Here is a 15949-nt window from a genome sequence, read left to right as displayed (position 1 = left end):
CCTTTACCCCACCATGTTTGTTTCGGTGTTGCGTTTGAGTGTGGGATGAAGCAGACTGCTGCACAGAGATCCGTATTTTCCACAGGAAACCACCCATTTTGTAGGATTCAAGAGAGCTGTAACAATACATGAGAGTTGAAGGCTGGGCATGAATATAGTAACTGACCTAATTTCCTTTTTAAAGTAGGTTAATCCCACTAATTTGACAATACTACCAGCTATTTTTAATAAGTAATGAAAATACAATAAGACCTCAGCCTAGAGACAAAGGAAGGCTTGCAAAACACAGATTAACAGCTTCCAGCACTGAGGGACTGCTGCAGCACTGTATGCCTAAAATTAAGCTGTCGTACAAAGGAATAAATCAAGATATGCATAATGTACTATAGACGTACATGCAGTAGCTGTCCTGTTAAAGTCCAGGTTTGTTAATCAACACACATATCCCTGTTGTGTGTACAAACACTGAAAGCACTGGAAGCCAGATTAAAATCTGCCCTGTAGAGCTGAAAATGGAATTTATCTGCTTAAGTAGACTGTAATAGCTATTTATGTATCACTGTATTACAACCAAACATTTTGATGTTTCATTAGTAAACTCTCTCTTCACCAGGAAAAAAAAGGATGCAATCACTTCTCCATTTAAAATCCGAAGGGAAACTGATCATCTTTTTGTTTTACTTTGTCAAGTAGGTTTGTACTTGCTAACAGGCAGCTTGGGTGCTGCGAAATGTAAATAAACAAAGCCTGACGATGATGCAGCAAACGTTCATTAGGGTGCAGCCTTCAGCTTTATTACAAGATGTGAAGTGGTACTTCTTTCTCTTTATGGATACCATCTGGCTCCTGTACTTTACCTGTTTTCTGGAGCAGCTGTTTGAAAGAATATTTCCCAAAATAATCTTTCTCAAAATTCATCATACAAAATGCACTACTGTGGTTACTGTTTTGAGGGGGTTATGAATGTCTTTACTTAGGAATTTAAAACAGAATAGCTTGTATTCACATGATGAGATTGAACATTGTAAAGAAAGCCGTCACTTTTACAGTACACTTGCGACATTGAACTACAATGATATCTGGAGTGGGTATGTTCTGTATTTTAAAGAATAAATCCTTGCAAATCGACAAAAGAAAATATGGCTTCACACAAAGCACTCATGTTAGAATTTTTGCCTTAGACAGTATAAATTAATAACTAGTTTGTTTTCAAATAAAATATTCAATGGAAATTTCAAAAAGGCATAGTAAGTCTTTAAAATGCAGTGTTTACTCTCAGAGTTTGTACTGTCTCTGAGTTTTAACTGCATCTCTGTAACAAAAAAGTACAAAGAGCACATATTTGCAGTTAACTAATTTCACTCAGGTCTTTGTTCAAGTATATATGAATCGAAGGGCTACTTTCAAAGGGTTTGTTGAGTATTTATTGAGTTTAATGTGACCAATGCCCTATGTTAACAGCACCAAGTAAGGAAAAAGCAGTGAGTGAGAACAGGAGTTCCCAGACGAGAGGTAGATACTGCTGGTGGTATTCAGGTCACTTCAAAGTGGCGCATAGGGAGCACAGAGCCAGGAGCTGCTGCTGTTTTTTCCTGGCAAAAATATTTAACCTCCAAAAATATTTTATGGTAGGCTTAATTTTTTATTTTTTAACTCTCATTTAGTAGGTTAAGAAAATTGAAAGATTTTATACAGAACAATAGAAATCCCTATTTAAGTGGGGGGGGGTAGTAGCAAATTTGAGATAAATGAATTCGTCTTCCTCTAAAATATTGTCAAGAAAGACTGATTCCTTTCTTTGCTAGACAAAGGGCTTCTCCCAAGTGTTGTGAGGGAACTTGAAGTGAATATGTCCTGTTTTCTAATGATTTGGGGTGAGAGTGAAGCACGGTTTCCTAGTCTTGTAGGTCAAGAGATGTTTCTAGATTGCCTGTAAGCAATTTGTCATTCAAACTTGCAAGCACATTAGAGCTCAGGTTTCTTAAAAGTGATTACGGGGGAAAAAACACTGTGTCAAAACATGAGAAAAATCCAGCTTGCAATTTAAGCTTGAGGCTTGTTTAGCTTAACTTTTCAGTAAGAAAGGAGGGGGTGAGAAGGCTGTAAGTTTTTGCTAGTTGTTTGGAGAACACCTCTGAATGTGCTATTTCCAGAGTACGCTGCATGTGATAGTGAAGCACAGGTACACGGATTCATCAACCAGCAATTCAGGTTAAAGTCCTTAAAGGATGGTTAGATGACAAGCAGGAGGCCAGTATGGCCATCACTTCATGGCTAAGAAAAGAATGCACTGAGAAAAGCTCGTCATGGATTGGACAAGAAGAGAGTTTAAACACAATTTTGCATTTTAAAAAGCAAAGGTTTTTTTATTTTGTTATGCTAGTCTTTTCCTTGAGTTTGACTTGCTGGAATTTGAGTAAGCATCCTTCCAAAAATTCTACTAAATATAGAAAATGGCAGAAACCATACACAATGAAAGTACAACATGGTTTTTTCCCTTTCTCTTCCCTGTGTTATTTTTCTACTGTTTTTCTGTCTTTTGATATAGCCTGCCAGTTTCTTGTCACTTTGACATGCATGTGAAGTACTACGTGCACTGATGGGAGGACACCATAATCTCTTCTCTCTAGAAGTACCTCCTCTGTGACAGGTTACAGCCAAACTCTTGCGGTGGATGGAGTAAAGCAGGCTAAAAACAGCCAAGCTGGCTCCTCACTGGCTTATTTGCTCAGGGTCAGGCAACAAAACCAAACAATTATATGAAGTTGCATTTGTCCTAATAAACCCTGACAGACTTAAACTGGCTCTGAGAAGTGACTTAGGATCCATCTTCACTCCTCTGATTAAAGACACGGGTTTCTCAACTTTGCTGCTCATGTATTTTCGGTTTCTTTTCCAGAGCCTCAGAACAAGCAAGGATAGTAAGAGAACAGACATTTCTCATCCCTCTAAAATACAGAACAGTAATTAAGAAATCTAGCAGAAGTAGAAGGCTTTGAAAAGCAGAAAACAAATATGCCTAGATGTAAATAATGGCTATCCCCATGTTCCAGTGTTTCATAAACTGTAAATAAAGGGAGAGACAAACTCTGCAACAAGTCAGCAAGGGGACGAGTGGCAAGTGTTAGAACATACTGGAAAGACTGACGGCATGTAACGAGATTAAAATTACAAGATCGTGCTTGTGATAAAGAAACAAAACCATGATTACACACAAGAAACTAGCAGCCAACTGTTGTTCATTAATGGAGAAAAGGTGTTTCAAATGAATACGTATGTCAGTTCAGAATCATACAAGCTCTGTCAGTTTTCCAAGTATCCAAAGCATTTGGGAAAATATTCTTGTGTTCGTGGACATCAAAGGCCTGCAGAATATAAAGGAGTTTAAATTCATGCAGAGAACAGCGCAGTCCTTACGGATTGAGAATTATAGCTAAAGGGTCTTCATACTGGACTCCACACAGTAGAAGTATTCAACTTCTCTAAAAATATCCCATGAGATAAATGCTCAGAGGAGCCAGACGCAGAAAATGTGACTCTGAAAATTTTCAGAATGGGATTCCCAGACGGGAGTAACAGCATTTGCCTCCTATTCCTGGTGCTAGATCTGGAGGTGATGAATGATGTCTGGAGAGAAAAATGTCTGGGCCGCCAGCACCCACGAGAAAGTAAGGAGACATCCAGGCAGGACAAAGGCATTTGACTGTCTTATAGGCATGCTACAAAAAGACAGGAGCGATGTCTTCGGCCTAGTCGTATTTATAACACTGATACGCCTGCTCTAGACTTTAAATATGTCTGTCAATTAAACTGCCTGCTACAAGTAATGCTGTATAGGTTGAGACACAACCTTGGTGAAGGTGCCCCTTGTAGATAGACCCTGGAGCTGGGTTGCAACAATGAGTTTGCAGCCTTCTCCCAGATATTTCTTGAAGTAGCTGTGTCCACACCACTAATTCCTGTGTGCCTTGGTGCTTTGTTTGACTGCCTACTGTTAAGGAGAGTAAAACACAGGAGGTGTTCCTGTGATATAATAGTGCTGCCGTAGAAATATTCAGAGTAAAGACAGTGCCGGCTCTTGTTATGTAGCTTGTCTGCCCTTTTGTTTTTAATCAAAATGGAAAGTGCGTTACTTCAAAATACCTTATATGGGAGACTACTGCAGCAGCAGTTATTTGTATCCATAGTCTTTTGGATAGGCAAGTCTTGGTTTCATTTGGATATTAATAGGAAGTGTCAGTGCTCATAGTCTGTAAAAAAACAAAACATGTACACAGCTTCAGTGGTATAGGGTAAGAGGGATGGAGGGTCCGGGATTAGATCCTCCACCCCTTGCTACCCCCTTCGGTGAAGATCGGAAAAAATCTGTGCAATAGCTTTAAAATTACTTCTAATCTAGTGGCATAGGATTGTTAATTCAGCCTTTAAATATAAAAAAGAAAGGAGTTTTTTATTTTGAATTCTAGGAGGAGGGAATTTGCCATAGAAGTTTATGATCTCTCCTTGAGAGTTTTTATCGGTGGAAATTTAGAAGAGCTGTGGTGTCCAGCAATGTGGGTCTGATTGTTCCCTCTCAGTGCAGGAGATAATTCTTCCCATATGTTTCAAACTACAAGAGAGATTTGTGGTCTGATTACTTTCTTTAATAGCTCTTACTAATGGACATTGATTACACATAGCTGATTATAAACATTCTGGAAAACTATAGCTGGTTATAAACTATTCTCTGTTCTTAGTGAAAATCACAATGACTTATACAAATAAAGGCCACAGCATTTATTCCTTTCAAATATACAACTCAGATGAGTTTTCAGTGCAAGGTATTGAGGAAGTAATTACAAATTACCAATTGGCTAAGGTTTCCCTAGATACTCCTTTGAACTTGCTTATCTATAATCCTAAACCGCCTAAATCTGGGCTGTTCTTTCTTCTGCCTTCTTCAGGATTTGTGCTTTATTTTGTTCTTCGGGGATTCTTGAAGAACATGTTACTGGAGTTTGGATCAGCACAGTTTCCAGCTGTGCAAACCAAGGCAAGAGACAGACTTAGTATACTTCCTAAAAATGTCTAGAAGATGCTGACCTAGCAGAGAGCCTTGGTCCTGCAGTCAGGTCTGTATGAGTTCTGGTGCAGCTGCACTTAGGTGAGTTTTCCACGTGCACTAGCCCACCTGGAGCGTGCTTACGTGGGGTTAAGCTTTTTAATACTTCTGCTTCAACAACTTTTTAAAAAACAAATGTATTTGGCTTTATGGATATGCAAAACTATCCAGTGTGGGTTCCTTCAGAGGAGACCAGCTCAGGCAGATTGGGTGAGGTAATAGTTACGATCTAGTTTCTGAAGGCATGCCTGTTTTCTGCTGTCAATCCCTAGTAACAACCTTCTGTGTTCTTCCACTTCAAAATCCAAATCATGTATAGACTGGCTCTAAATCTTACCCTTAGTGCTGGGGAGCACGGCTCTGCAGTACATCGTGGGGTTCATCTGCATTTGCCACGCAACGCAGAGTGGAAGGCCACCTTGTGAAAGGAGATTCAGTAGCTTTATTACTGCCATAATCTTCTTCCCTATGTTCCTCCTTTGGTAATACAAAATTGTCACTTTCTCTGCAGATAAGCTGGTTTTCACCAGGGGTTGGGGTAAGGGGGAGGTGGGGGGAAGGTGTTAAAATTCAGTCTTTAATATTAATATCTAATATAAAGATTCAGTTTGAAATAGCAGGTGGCTAATATCCCTTAGAGCCGAACACAGCCAATGCTCATTTACATGTCATTTTAACTGCTTCTCTGCTAATATGTTTCCCAGCTTTTAATAAAGCCAAAAAATTGTGATTTTAATCCTCCATGTTTTAATTTCTTCTGTAGGTTGACAATTTAATCTCTTGAGGTACAAGTTAAAGTAGTTGATGCAGTTGATGCTTCTCTCAAAAGGCCTCCTTCAGTCACATCTGTCTTGCTTTCTTGGAAGTTGTCATATACAATTTAATCTCTTGAGGTACAAGTTAAAGTAGTTGATGCAGTTGATGCTTCTCTCAAAAGGCCTCCTTCAGTCACATCTGTCTTGCTTTCTTGGAAGTTGTCATATGGTCCTCATATTGACTGCAGAGGAGGGGGAAAAGTATAATTACACCCAGGTGCATTTGGTTACATCACTTTTTTCCAGAACAGATCTTGATTCTGTAGTGAATTTAGCTATAAATGTTATTAAATATAGTACGTGCTAAAGCTTAAATAAAATGGCATGTAGAAATAAGGCACAACTGGCATTTGTGGGAAGTAGTGGTGTGCAGCTTTTGAAAATGAGGCAACCCATTGTTACATTTTTTTCAATAATTTTGCTTCAGATGGTGTTTTAGAGGATTTAGTTTTTATTTCTCATCATTATATTTAACATTCAGGATATTTATTTCCTCTGTGTAGTTGTTTGTTTTAGCTGGTGGTGTTTTTAAAAATCTAGTTGATGTTTCCTTAAGCTCCTTTTTTTTGTTGTTGTTAATTACCAGTCATAAGAAAACAGGCAACATCAAAGCCTTCTGTTCACTATCCACTTAAAACTGTGAATGTGTAAGTGTACAACAGGCTTATGCTAATTTCATATTCTTCTTTAAAGCATGAAAGCTCAATTATTTTCTTTCAAAGGTGTTTTTAAAACAAAGACCTTTTCTGTTCTGACCTTGTAATGACTTTTGCACTGAATATACAGCTGGGAAGTAGCTCGGCACATGGCAAATGTAATTGTAGAAGGGAAGGATCTCTTATTGTTATATCTGCAAAGCTGTGAAAAGATAGATACACATACCACAAAAATATGCTGCCATAGCTACTACTACTAGTTTTGCATTAAGCTGAAGTAGTGCTAGAGGCTGTGTCATCTTATATGCTTAGGGAGGCTAACTTTTTTTTGAGAAAATTAAATTGGGAGCCAGTGAACAGCAGGAAGGAAGAAAGTAAGTAGGGCAGATCCCAGTCTACCCGTGCACGCAACGTCTACATCCACTTCTAGGAAACTTTTCAACCCTCACCTGTTCTGTTCAAGTGAACAATTGCTGTATTTTGCATAGTGTAGTGTTCCTCTGACCCTGGACAGCCGTGCTTGCACCAGGAGAAGGTTTGGTTTTGAGGCTGTATCATTTCATTTGACTTAAAGATCAGGAAAACAGGTTCAGGGTGCATGACTGTGTGTAGTCATAGTAGCTAACACTCCTGCCTCTCCCCAGTCCTCTCCTATATCTGAGAGAACAGTTATTCGGGTACAGTAAAAACTGCAGCTGCATGTATGCTGCTGAGAACGCTTCCTTTTTGTTGGAAAGGAAGGAAGAACTCCCTGCATAGAGTTCTGTGGGGAAAAAAGCCAATTTAGATATTTGAAATAGTGAATGCCTTGTAATTTCTAAGGACAGTCATTTGATGTTTTAAACCTTTGTGCCTGCAGAAAGCTTGATGAGATAATGACTTGCTACAATATCCTTTTGGAGGCAAAATCATGGCTTTAATTACAGCTTGGCTCACGTGCAAACGACTTTACTGCCTCCTAGACTCTGACAAGCATTTGTCTGTGTTACCAGTCGGCTATCAGGTTTGGCACAACTGACTGTGTTTGATCAAGAGGCATTTGAGTAATACCAGAAATGTTTAGAGAAGAGGATTAAGGGACATTAGCAAGACCGTGTGGGAAGTCCCTACTCTGCTTTACTGCAATGGTTTTGTTTTCTTTTCATCATCTCTTTTGTTTCTAAATGGGGTGGGGAGACGGGGTGGGAAGAAATCTGCCACTCTTGCCTTGGCTGGCTTTGATGAGCACTTCTCCGGTGGAAGTCAAATGAGTAGACAGACTGCAGCGATCTTGACACAGCTTCACAGGACTGAAAATTTTGGGGCTAAATTAACTTCCTGTTCTGTACAAAAACAGTGGATACATTTTGTTTCACAAGAAAGGAGCTGGGAAAGGGGGGGGGGGAACCTCCCCATAATTTCACCTTGCCCAAACCTCTTGGCAGGGTAACACTGAGAATGAAACAAGGGTAATGGGGACAGGTCACTCCAGTGCCAGATCATCTTTTGCTGAAGCAATCGCATTACATTCCTCAAGGAATTGGTAACACTTTCTGGACGTTCCCCTGGTTTGCAGTAGTGGAGCTTTGAAGGGATCAGGTTTGAGGCATGGGTAGAAAAGAAAGCAGAAAGGTAACTCCTGGTATAACCAGACTTGTGCTTTTCACCTCAAATGTTGCGTGTTTGAAAACTGGAGGGAAACCCCACAGCCCTCAGGCCCCCCAGTAATCTTTAGTCTGTGCCTTACTCCCACCCCCAAGTGAAGAAACTACATCTGTGACAATCTAGAGCAACGGCACAGGGTTAGCAGTGATGCTGTGAGCTATTCGTTTCTGTAGCCATGCCCCCATTTTGGAGCGGGTGCCACCTTCCGTAACAGGAGAGGACTGTTATGCCCGCAAGATTTATTTTTGTCTTTTCAGACTTCCTAGGGCCATATCGGTCTGTGTTCCTCTCTAGCGCTAATGGTAAATTGGGCAAGATCTGGCCCTTGGTCTGTCTTCCCTCACTGAGGTGTGTGGATTGGTTTTGCCTTGGGAGGTCCACCTAGTTATGAAGAGAAAAGGGCAGGTGCCGGGCTCCCAGCAAGTTTAAGGTTCCGGGTTTTGTTTTTTAAAAAGAGAAATCCCTCACACACTGGGTTTCCACTGTGCTCCAGCATATGAGAGAGACTGTGATGAACTCAAGATGTGGACAGGTTCCCGCTCACATAGTGGCCCTAAACTCAAAACCTTCTGGTATGCTAAGCTACATCGCAGTTGTAGTTCATGCAGGTTTTGTATGAATATTTCTGGGTTATTGTTTAATCTCCGTATGTTTTCAAAAATAAAATTCTATTTTTTCCTTTCCCTTTTTCTCTTCCCAAGCAAATATAATTAGGAATATAGGCATAATCCTGCTATTTGAAGTCAGAGGGAGAGCAGAATTCAGGACTTGATAGTATAAGCACAGCTGATGAATCTGCATGTGAATGCCGTTTTGTTCTGTGGTGGGGTTTTTTCCAGTCTGCTTTACATTACTTAATGATGATAAATGTCCCTTAAAGTCAGGGGCTTTTCCATTTCGATGTTAAAAGGAACTTCTCTGCTGATATTTTTGCTTTTATGAAGAAGCTGTATTTTACAGATGTGGCCATTGTAAATTCCAGCTGGTACCTATGAATATTTATTTTTCTACCCATACGCATAATTGGTCTTCCATGTGCAGTAAATATGCCTCTACATGTAAAGATGTTAATTTTTTAAATTGTTCAAGATGCACTGTGCAAGTTAAGTAGCTTCCAAGCTCGGTGAAAATGACTGTAGATGAAACAGCTTGCAGACATTCGTACAGCTTCCCCCCCAGGGTTCCCAGTAACACTCAGTTCCTTTGTTTAATTGTTTTAAAACTAATTTTGGTGGTGAAAACAATTATATAAAGGCCACTTGCTATAGAGAAAACAGTAATAAAACACTATTTATAGAATTTTTACATCAGGTATCTGAGTAGGTTAAAGTGGAATTATGAAAGATGCTTACTTTTAACAATGCTGTTCAGTCACCACTGGAAATTTGTTATGTGGACTCCATGTGTAAAGTGACAAACTATGAAGTTCAGGTGCTCATCAAATGGTATGAATAGCCATTTTGGTAACGGTCATTTTACAGCACTCCTACTGTTCCCCTCAGACTACCTTTCCAGCCTAAAGCTTAGAACCGTTGTGGTCTCTGTAAGTAGAGACAAAAGTAATTTGACTGCATTGTGTCTACTCACTACGGAAGGACATCTTACTAATCTTTAGACATGAGTACTTTGATATCAGACTCCATACTTTCATTATCTAAGGATGCTATTAATTATACTACATTTTGAAAGGCGTGAACGTAAGTGCTGAGTGTGGGATTGTAAGAACCCCAGTGAAAAGTAATTGTGATTTTCTACAGGTTTGGTTGAAGTTCCTATTTAAAAGAGCGTGTATGCAAGCAACTGCAGAGCTATCACTCTGCTAATATCGGCCAGACACAAGGGATTCATGTTTTATAGATAGAAACAGGATTGCTAAAGATTGATATATTTCATTGCAGATGTGACGAATATGTCACACAGCTGGATGAAATGCAGCGGCAGCTTGCAGCAGCTGAGGATGAGAAGAAGACTCTGAACTCCTTGCTTCGGATGGCTATCCAGCAGAAACTGGCACTGACCCAGCGCCTGGAACATTTGGAGCTAGACCATGAGCAGTCCAAAAGGGTGCGCACAAAATCTGCTTCCAAAGCCAAGAGCAGTAACCCTACTGTAAGTCATATTCGGTCCTGTGGAGACAGGTCTGAAGGATCTGTCCTTAACAACCAGGTTTTTTGTAGTGAGAAATATAAAATCTATTGTGACTAGGACAGGTGTGTAGAAAAATCATATTATGCATCTTATTTTATGCTGTAACTGTCAGCGTAAATCCCCACTATCTAATGTCGCAGTGAGTTGACTTGTACTAGTATGTTGTTGAACCAGGTAATACAAATTGTATTATGGTGGTCTTAACTGTAACTAATTCATAAGTATGGGGATGCTATTAACAAGTTAATAGTGGAAAGGAATTAGCTTTTTCCACAATTAACATGTATGGGTTTTGCTGTTTATGGTAAGTGTTAAACGAGTACACCTGATATAGTATATCTGGTGCTACTAATTGTAGTTTGTATAGCACAAATGTGATCCTTTCTCCAGGGTTGCAGCATACTTCAATAAATGCTTTCACAGGCAGAAACAAACAGAAAACCTTCCTTGTTATTGTGGCTTAAGAAGTGGTGAAAAGCAAATGTTAAAATGAGAGGTATGTCTTGGAAATGCAGAGCATTTTGAAACTGGAACCAAAATTAATTTGCCTATTGTGGCAGATACTAAGAACTTGCTGTCGTATCACCACTGACCAAAGTCCTAAAGCTTTTATAGGCTATAAAAGCTAGAAAAAAACTTGGTAGGGTACATTATTTACACTCTGCTTCCCTCTCTTCAGAGGGTTAACCAGAAGAAACTTGCACATTTATATTAAAAATATGCAATATTTACCCCATCTGATATAAAACTTAAAATTTTAATAATCGGGATCCTACCTGGTAGACAGTTCCACTTTAAGAAGTTATGCTGTGGAAAAGTGTCATGTCCTGAAAGGATCTTTGTGGTTTCATGTTGCTCCTTGCAAGCATAACACTTTGGAAAGAATCTGTTCTATATGTTACTGTAGCCACACAACATGTATGTGTAGAATTAATGTGACTATGGTCTAGTATTGTCAGTCACAAAACAGCTTTCAGTATTAATCTAAATAGGATAGTATTTCAGAGCTCTGATCTTTTTTTTTTTTAAATACACAAAAGATATTGCATTCTTTATGCAAGCACATGTTTCACAGGGCTCTACATTATAGGCACAGGAAATTGAACCAGATCATCCTGCTAATAATTATTTATGAAGTAGCTTAGCATACATACTAATCTTTAAAAACAAATAAACCTTTGTCTGCTATTGAACTTTTAAGGGGCCTTTTTAGCCACTTAATTACAATACGTTTGATAATGTAAAAGTGTACTTCCTAATTGGTGCCTACATAAGAGAAAAAGATTGAAAATGTTGCTTCTAAAATTGTGGAAAATTTGTGGAGCACAACAAGGCACACTTTTTTCTTTAAACCAGAGTTTCAAAGTGCCTAACCTCAAACTTTATTTTAATGTAAAGCCCTGTTCATTTTGTACTCTTTCAAACAATTTTGTATGCCTATCGTATTACTAAAAGCAATGCGAGACTGCACAGTTGTCTGCTTGATAGTGATGTTTTATAAAGCCATTCTAATATTCCTGGTGTGGTACTGCCTCATCTCACTACCATTTCTTATAGATGGTCAGCAGCTTGCTTCCTGTGCATTGCCGCTCTGCCTATAAGTAGTCAGGAGATATCACAGTACTAATACAAGGTAATAAGGAGCACAGCTTGTTTTCCCAGTGAGGGGAAACCACATGGGATTTTGACTTCCCAGATATTTGGGGGGTGGTGGGGGAAGACTTCTAAATTCATACAATGAGACTTTCGACAAATGGAATTGTAGAAACTTTGCTACAAAGCTGGGAAACGTCAGAATGCCACAGTCTAAGGCCAGAATTGCATTTACCAATATTGAGAGGAAGAAAAAACCCCAAGTGATTTAAGTCTAACATGTTGCTCAAAGATCACTGCTTGAGAAGTCTAAACAAATAGGAATTCTGGCTTTAGAAACTAGGCCCTGTGCGTCTGTTATTACTTTTTTTTTAGAACACACTGAATTCTCCTGAAATTGAGCTTTAATATTGCTAAATAGCAGGTTTGATATTTTAGAAGCGAGACATCTTTTAACAATTTTCAATCCTGCTTTTCTCTTCTTTGCTGCACAATCTTCCAAAAGGCCTTTATTCTCATTCCTGCATTAAGTGTAATTTAAAAATACTTTGTAAAAGCAGGCATTTGAGTGCTAACTTTCTTTGCTCCAATAGAAACAGTTAGAATTTTGCTTCCACTATGGTAGGGAGCTTTAATACAGTTTTCACTGCTTCCATGTCTCTAGTGGCAGTATTTTTGCAAAATACTAATGGCAAAAAGGTAAATTTGAAAAACTAATTGAATGCATTGTTAGGTTTCAAATTAACTGGAACTTTATAGAAAGATTTCAATGTTACCAGACAGTGACTATTACTATCAGTCTTGGCTCACACTTTCAATTCCAAGTATGAACAATTTTGCTATTAGCCAATAGTCTTAGTAGTCATTTCCATCTTCATTCATTTCTGTGGATCTTTAAAAAAAACAAAAAAGCCAAGAAACCTGACTGCTATTTGAGCTTGTCAAGGTTACGGTTTAACTTCTTCTAGCACCTGTTATAGAAAGAAATGAGGAATGGTGGTAAGGTGACTTGATCCTGCTGTTTGTATTTTTGGACAATATTTCAGATTGAGTCTTGTAATTCTTGATTAACAATTTCTTGAAACATACATTTGCTGTAAGTCTTTCATATCACTTTCAATGGGTTGGGATAAAGCATGGAAAATTTCTTAAGCCGTCACCTACCTCTGCAAGCAGGCTCTTCTGAATGATATTCTCTGCATTGGCCTGCATGATATACTGACCTGCATGTTTCTGGAGAACCTAGAGCTTCACTGAAAATGTTTCTTGCACATTCATTGCTGTTAACTTGTGCTTGAACAGCAAAGCTTTATTCAGTACTTGTAAGACGCCTTCTTTCTGCAAAGCTATTGCTTCCAGGCTGAACCCATAAAGCATTGTTTCGTCAGCTTGGAAAGCATCTGCGAGCTAAAATGGCTGCTTCTACCCCAGTAAGCTAACAGACACCCTCAACCAACTAACCTGCTTTTGCAGCACATTGTTTTAAGTTTTCAGTTCTTTAATTGAGAAATAAACACTGATTATTTTTTTTTCTTCTTCTTCTAATGCTATTTTATTTTTCCATTTTTCAGCTGTAGAGTAGTCCCTGGAGAAGGCCTTTCCAACAGTGCAACAGCATTTCTTAGCCTCTTTCATTATGGTTAAAAGTGGTAGCCCATTGCACAAAGAATGGAAACCACTGACCTGATCCTAACTTTTGAAAACACCTTTTCCTATATACTACCTGAAACTTTCCTTTCATGTCCGAAGCTATAAAACAAACAAGCTTTACCTTTAAGTGCTGCTGCAGTAAGAAAACTTACAAGTGCTGAAGAAACCTACTTCAAATGTAATGATCACCATATTAGTTTATGATCTACTAGAAATGTTCGGATGGGGAAATTTCTTATTTCATTGCAGATGCTCATTTTTTATGTGATTGTTAAACCTGTGCACTTTTGGTATTTTGATATTTTTCCTTTAGCTTCTTTAACTACTTATGTAGAAGAGTTTATATAAATGCAGTGGTTTGTGCTCATAGTCTCTCTCCAGTTTGGGCTTCTGATTTTTGAATTCTACATCAGCATGTGGCAGAGATTTGGGGGGGGCTCTAGTTTGTGGTTAGAAAAGAGTTTCAACAAAAACCAGGAGCTCTGCTAAACTGTGTGCTGTGCTTCAGCAGCTTTTTTATTATTATAAAATGTTAAGCTTTATATGTTTAAATTACTGATTTTTTTTTTTAACTGCCATGTTCATTAAGAAAAGTAATCCAGGGTATTCAAATTCTGGGGTTTTTTTCATATTGTATTATTATTCTTAGTAATAGTTCAATGTAACAAGAAGAAAACTTGACTTTGCTCTGGTTAAAACAGTAATAGGCACTTGAAAAATATTAAATAAGTAGTATTACCTATAAATTCCAGAATTCCTGGGTTTTAGGAAGTTGAAGTATTATCGATTAACAGAATTTTATACAACTATACCAGTTAAATTCCAAATTGGAATTGTTTTGTTACTTTTTCATTTTATTGTGCCAAATTATGGTACATTTAGAAAGAAAAATTCTAAAGTTGTCAATGATAGGGTGTTATATATCAGCGCCTTTCTGTCATTAATTATTGCCAGTAGTGCCTTTAATCATTTTAAGGGAGACTCTTAGAATAGCTTAGACTAAGTCCTGTAACTTAGGAGAAATGGAATGGCTGTTTTGGAATTTAGTAAAGACATGGAGCAATAAGTGCAAAGTGAACTCCCCTTTCGCACATTTTTAATGAGTAGTCTTACTATAGAGATTATATACTCAAGGAATTGTAAAAAATTCTGTTAGTCAATGATATTTCATCATGCAAATCCTTGCAAATTCAGGGGTATAGAGGGAAAAAAAAAAAAAAAACAAACCTAAACAAACCCGAATACACTTTGGGAACCAAATGGACTCATGTTGAACAAATGAGCAAGATGTATTAACACATTTGTGGTAACAGTACAGAGGACGTATCAGGAATATTCATGTTACGTGAGCTTTGTATGGTGGTGGTTGCAGTTAACCATAGTATTGTTTGCAAATGTGAACAACAAAACATTGATATCTTCTCTTGCATGTTGTATCTAATCAGTGTAATTTCAGGAAACAGAAACGGAGAAGTGCATCAACAAGCTGTACTCTCTACTGTTTGTTGAGGCTCACATGAATGATTAAATTGGTACTTGTTGGGGGGGAGCCTTCCCACTCCTCAAAAAAAGTACAAATTGAAATAATATTGACAGTGGGGAAAAGATTTCTGTTTGCTGGAAAAAAGCATTATTATTCCTAGATGTGGGGACTTATATTTCCATCTTCTGTTACAGTATTGATTAATAAGAAATATTGTTGCATTTAAAATTACTACATTTGTATGTGGGTATTTATTTGAAATGATGTCGAAGTACTGTATTATGTTTTATGTGCATTACCTTTTAGTGGTGGATTGGTCTCCATTTAACGTCATATGCATGTATTCTTGCCAAGTAACCTTTACACAGATCTGAAAAAAAAAAGTGTTAAAGAGAAAATGTGGAAACTTCTTAAAAGTTTAACTGTGTGTTAATTGGATAACCTTAGGAGGCATAGAGGCCAAAACGTTTCTTCCAAATTAATAAAAGAGTGCTTAATGTAGGAAAGCAATCTGCCTGCGTAAAGGTAGTCACATTGGCAGTATCAATAAAAGAGAAAAGGAATTGCGTTTTCTGCTTGTTGTTTTTGTGTTTTAAGAAGGCGCCATTTTAATTAGTCGGTCTTCCTAAGCTATTTTCAGTGTGGGGCTGAATAAATATTCATTTTTATCTGAGAGGAACTGAAAACTTAAAACCAAGTTTGCCGCAGAACCAGAGAATTGGTTATTTTTGCTCATATTTGAGGAGCACCATCCTCTGTGCTGTTTCATGAGATTTTCCTGGATTAGTTTTAGCCTTGATCCGACCAGTTTAATCCATTTCACTGAATAGCCGTGCAAACACTTGTACCAGTACAGGAG

General features: G+C 38.2%; 1 protein-coding gene across 1 annotated transcript in view; it reads left to right on the top strand.

The window, feature by feature from the left end:
* BICD2 (BICD cargo adaptor 2) overlaps positions 1 to 15658 on the top strand; it is a 46166-nt gene extending 30508 nt beyond the window's left edge. Inside the window, exons 7-8 of the mRNA XM_009282573.2 lie at positions 10115 to 10325; positions 13529 to 15658. Coding sequence (XP_009280848.2) covers positions 10115 to 10325; positions 13529 to 13534 — 217 coding nt within the window. The 3' untranslated portion in view covers positions 13535 to 15658. The remainder of the gene's footprint in view (positions 1 to 10114; positions 10326 to 13528) is intronic.
* Positions 15659 to 15949: the final 291 nt, after the last annotated feature.

This window comes from Aptenodytes forsteri, unplaced genomic scaffold (genome assembly GCF_000699145.1).
Source record: "Aptenodytes forsteri isolate BGI_AS27 unplaced genomic scaffold, ASM69914v1 Scaffold438, whole genome shotgun sequence".
Classification (NCBI taxonomy): Eukaryota; Metazoa; Chordata; class Aves; order Sphenisciformes; family Spheniscidae; genus Aptenodytes; species Aptenodytes forsteri.
The sequence above is the reverse complement of the archived record's forward strand: the minus strand, read 5'-3'. Positions and strand labels throughout refer to the sequence as shown.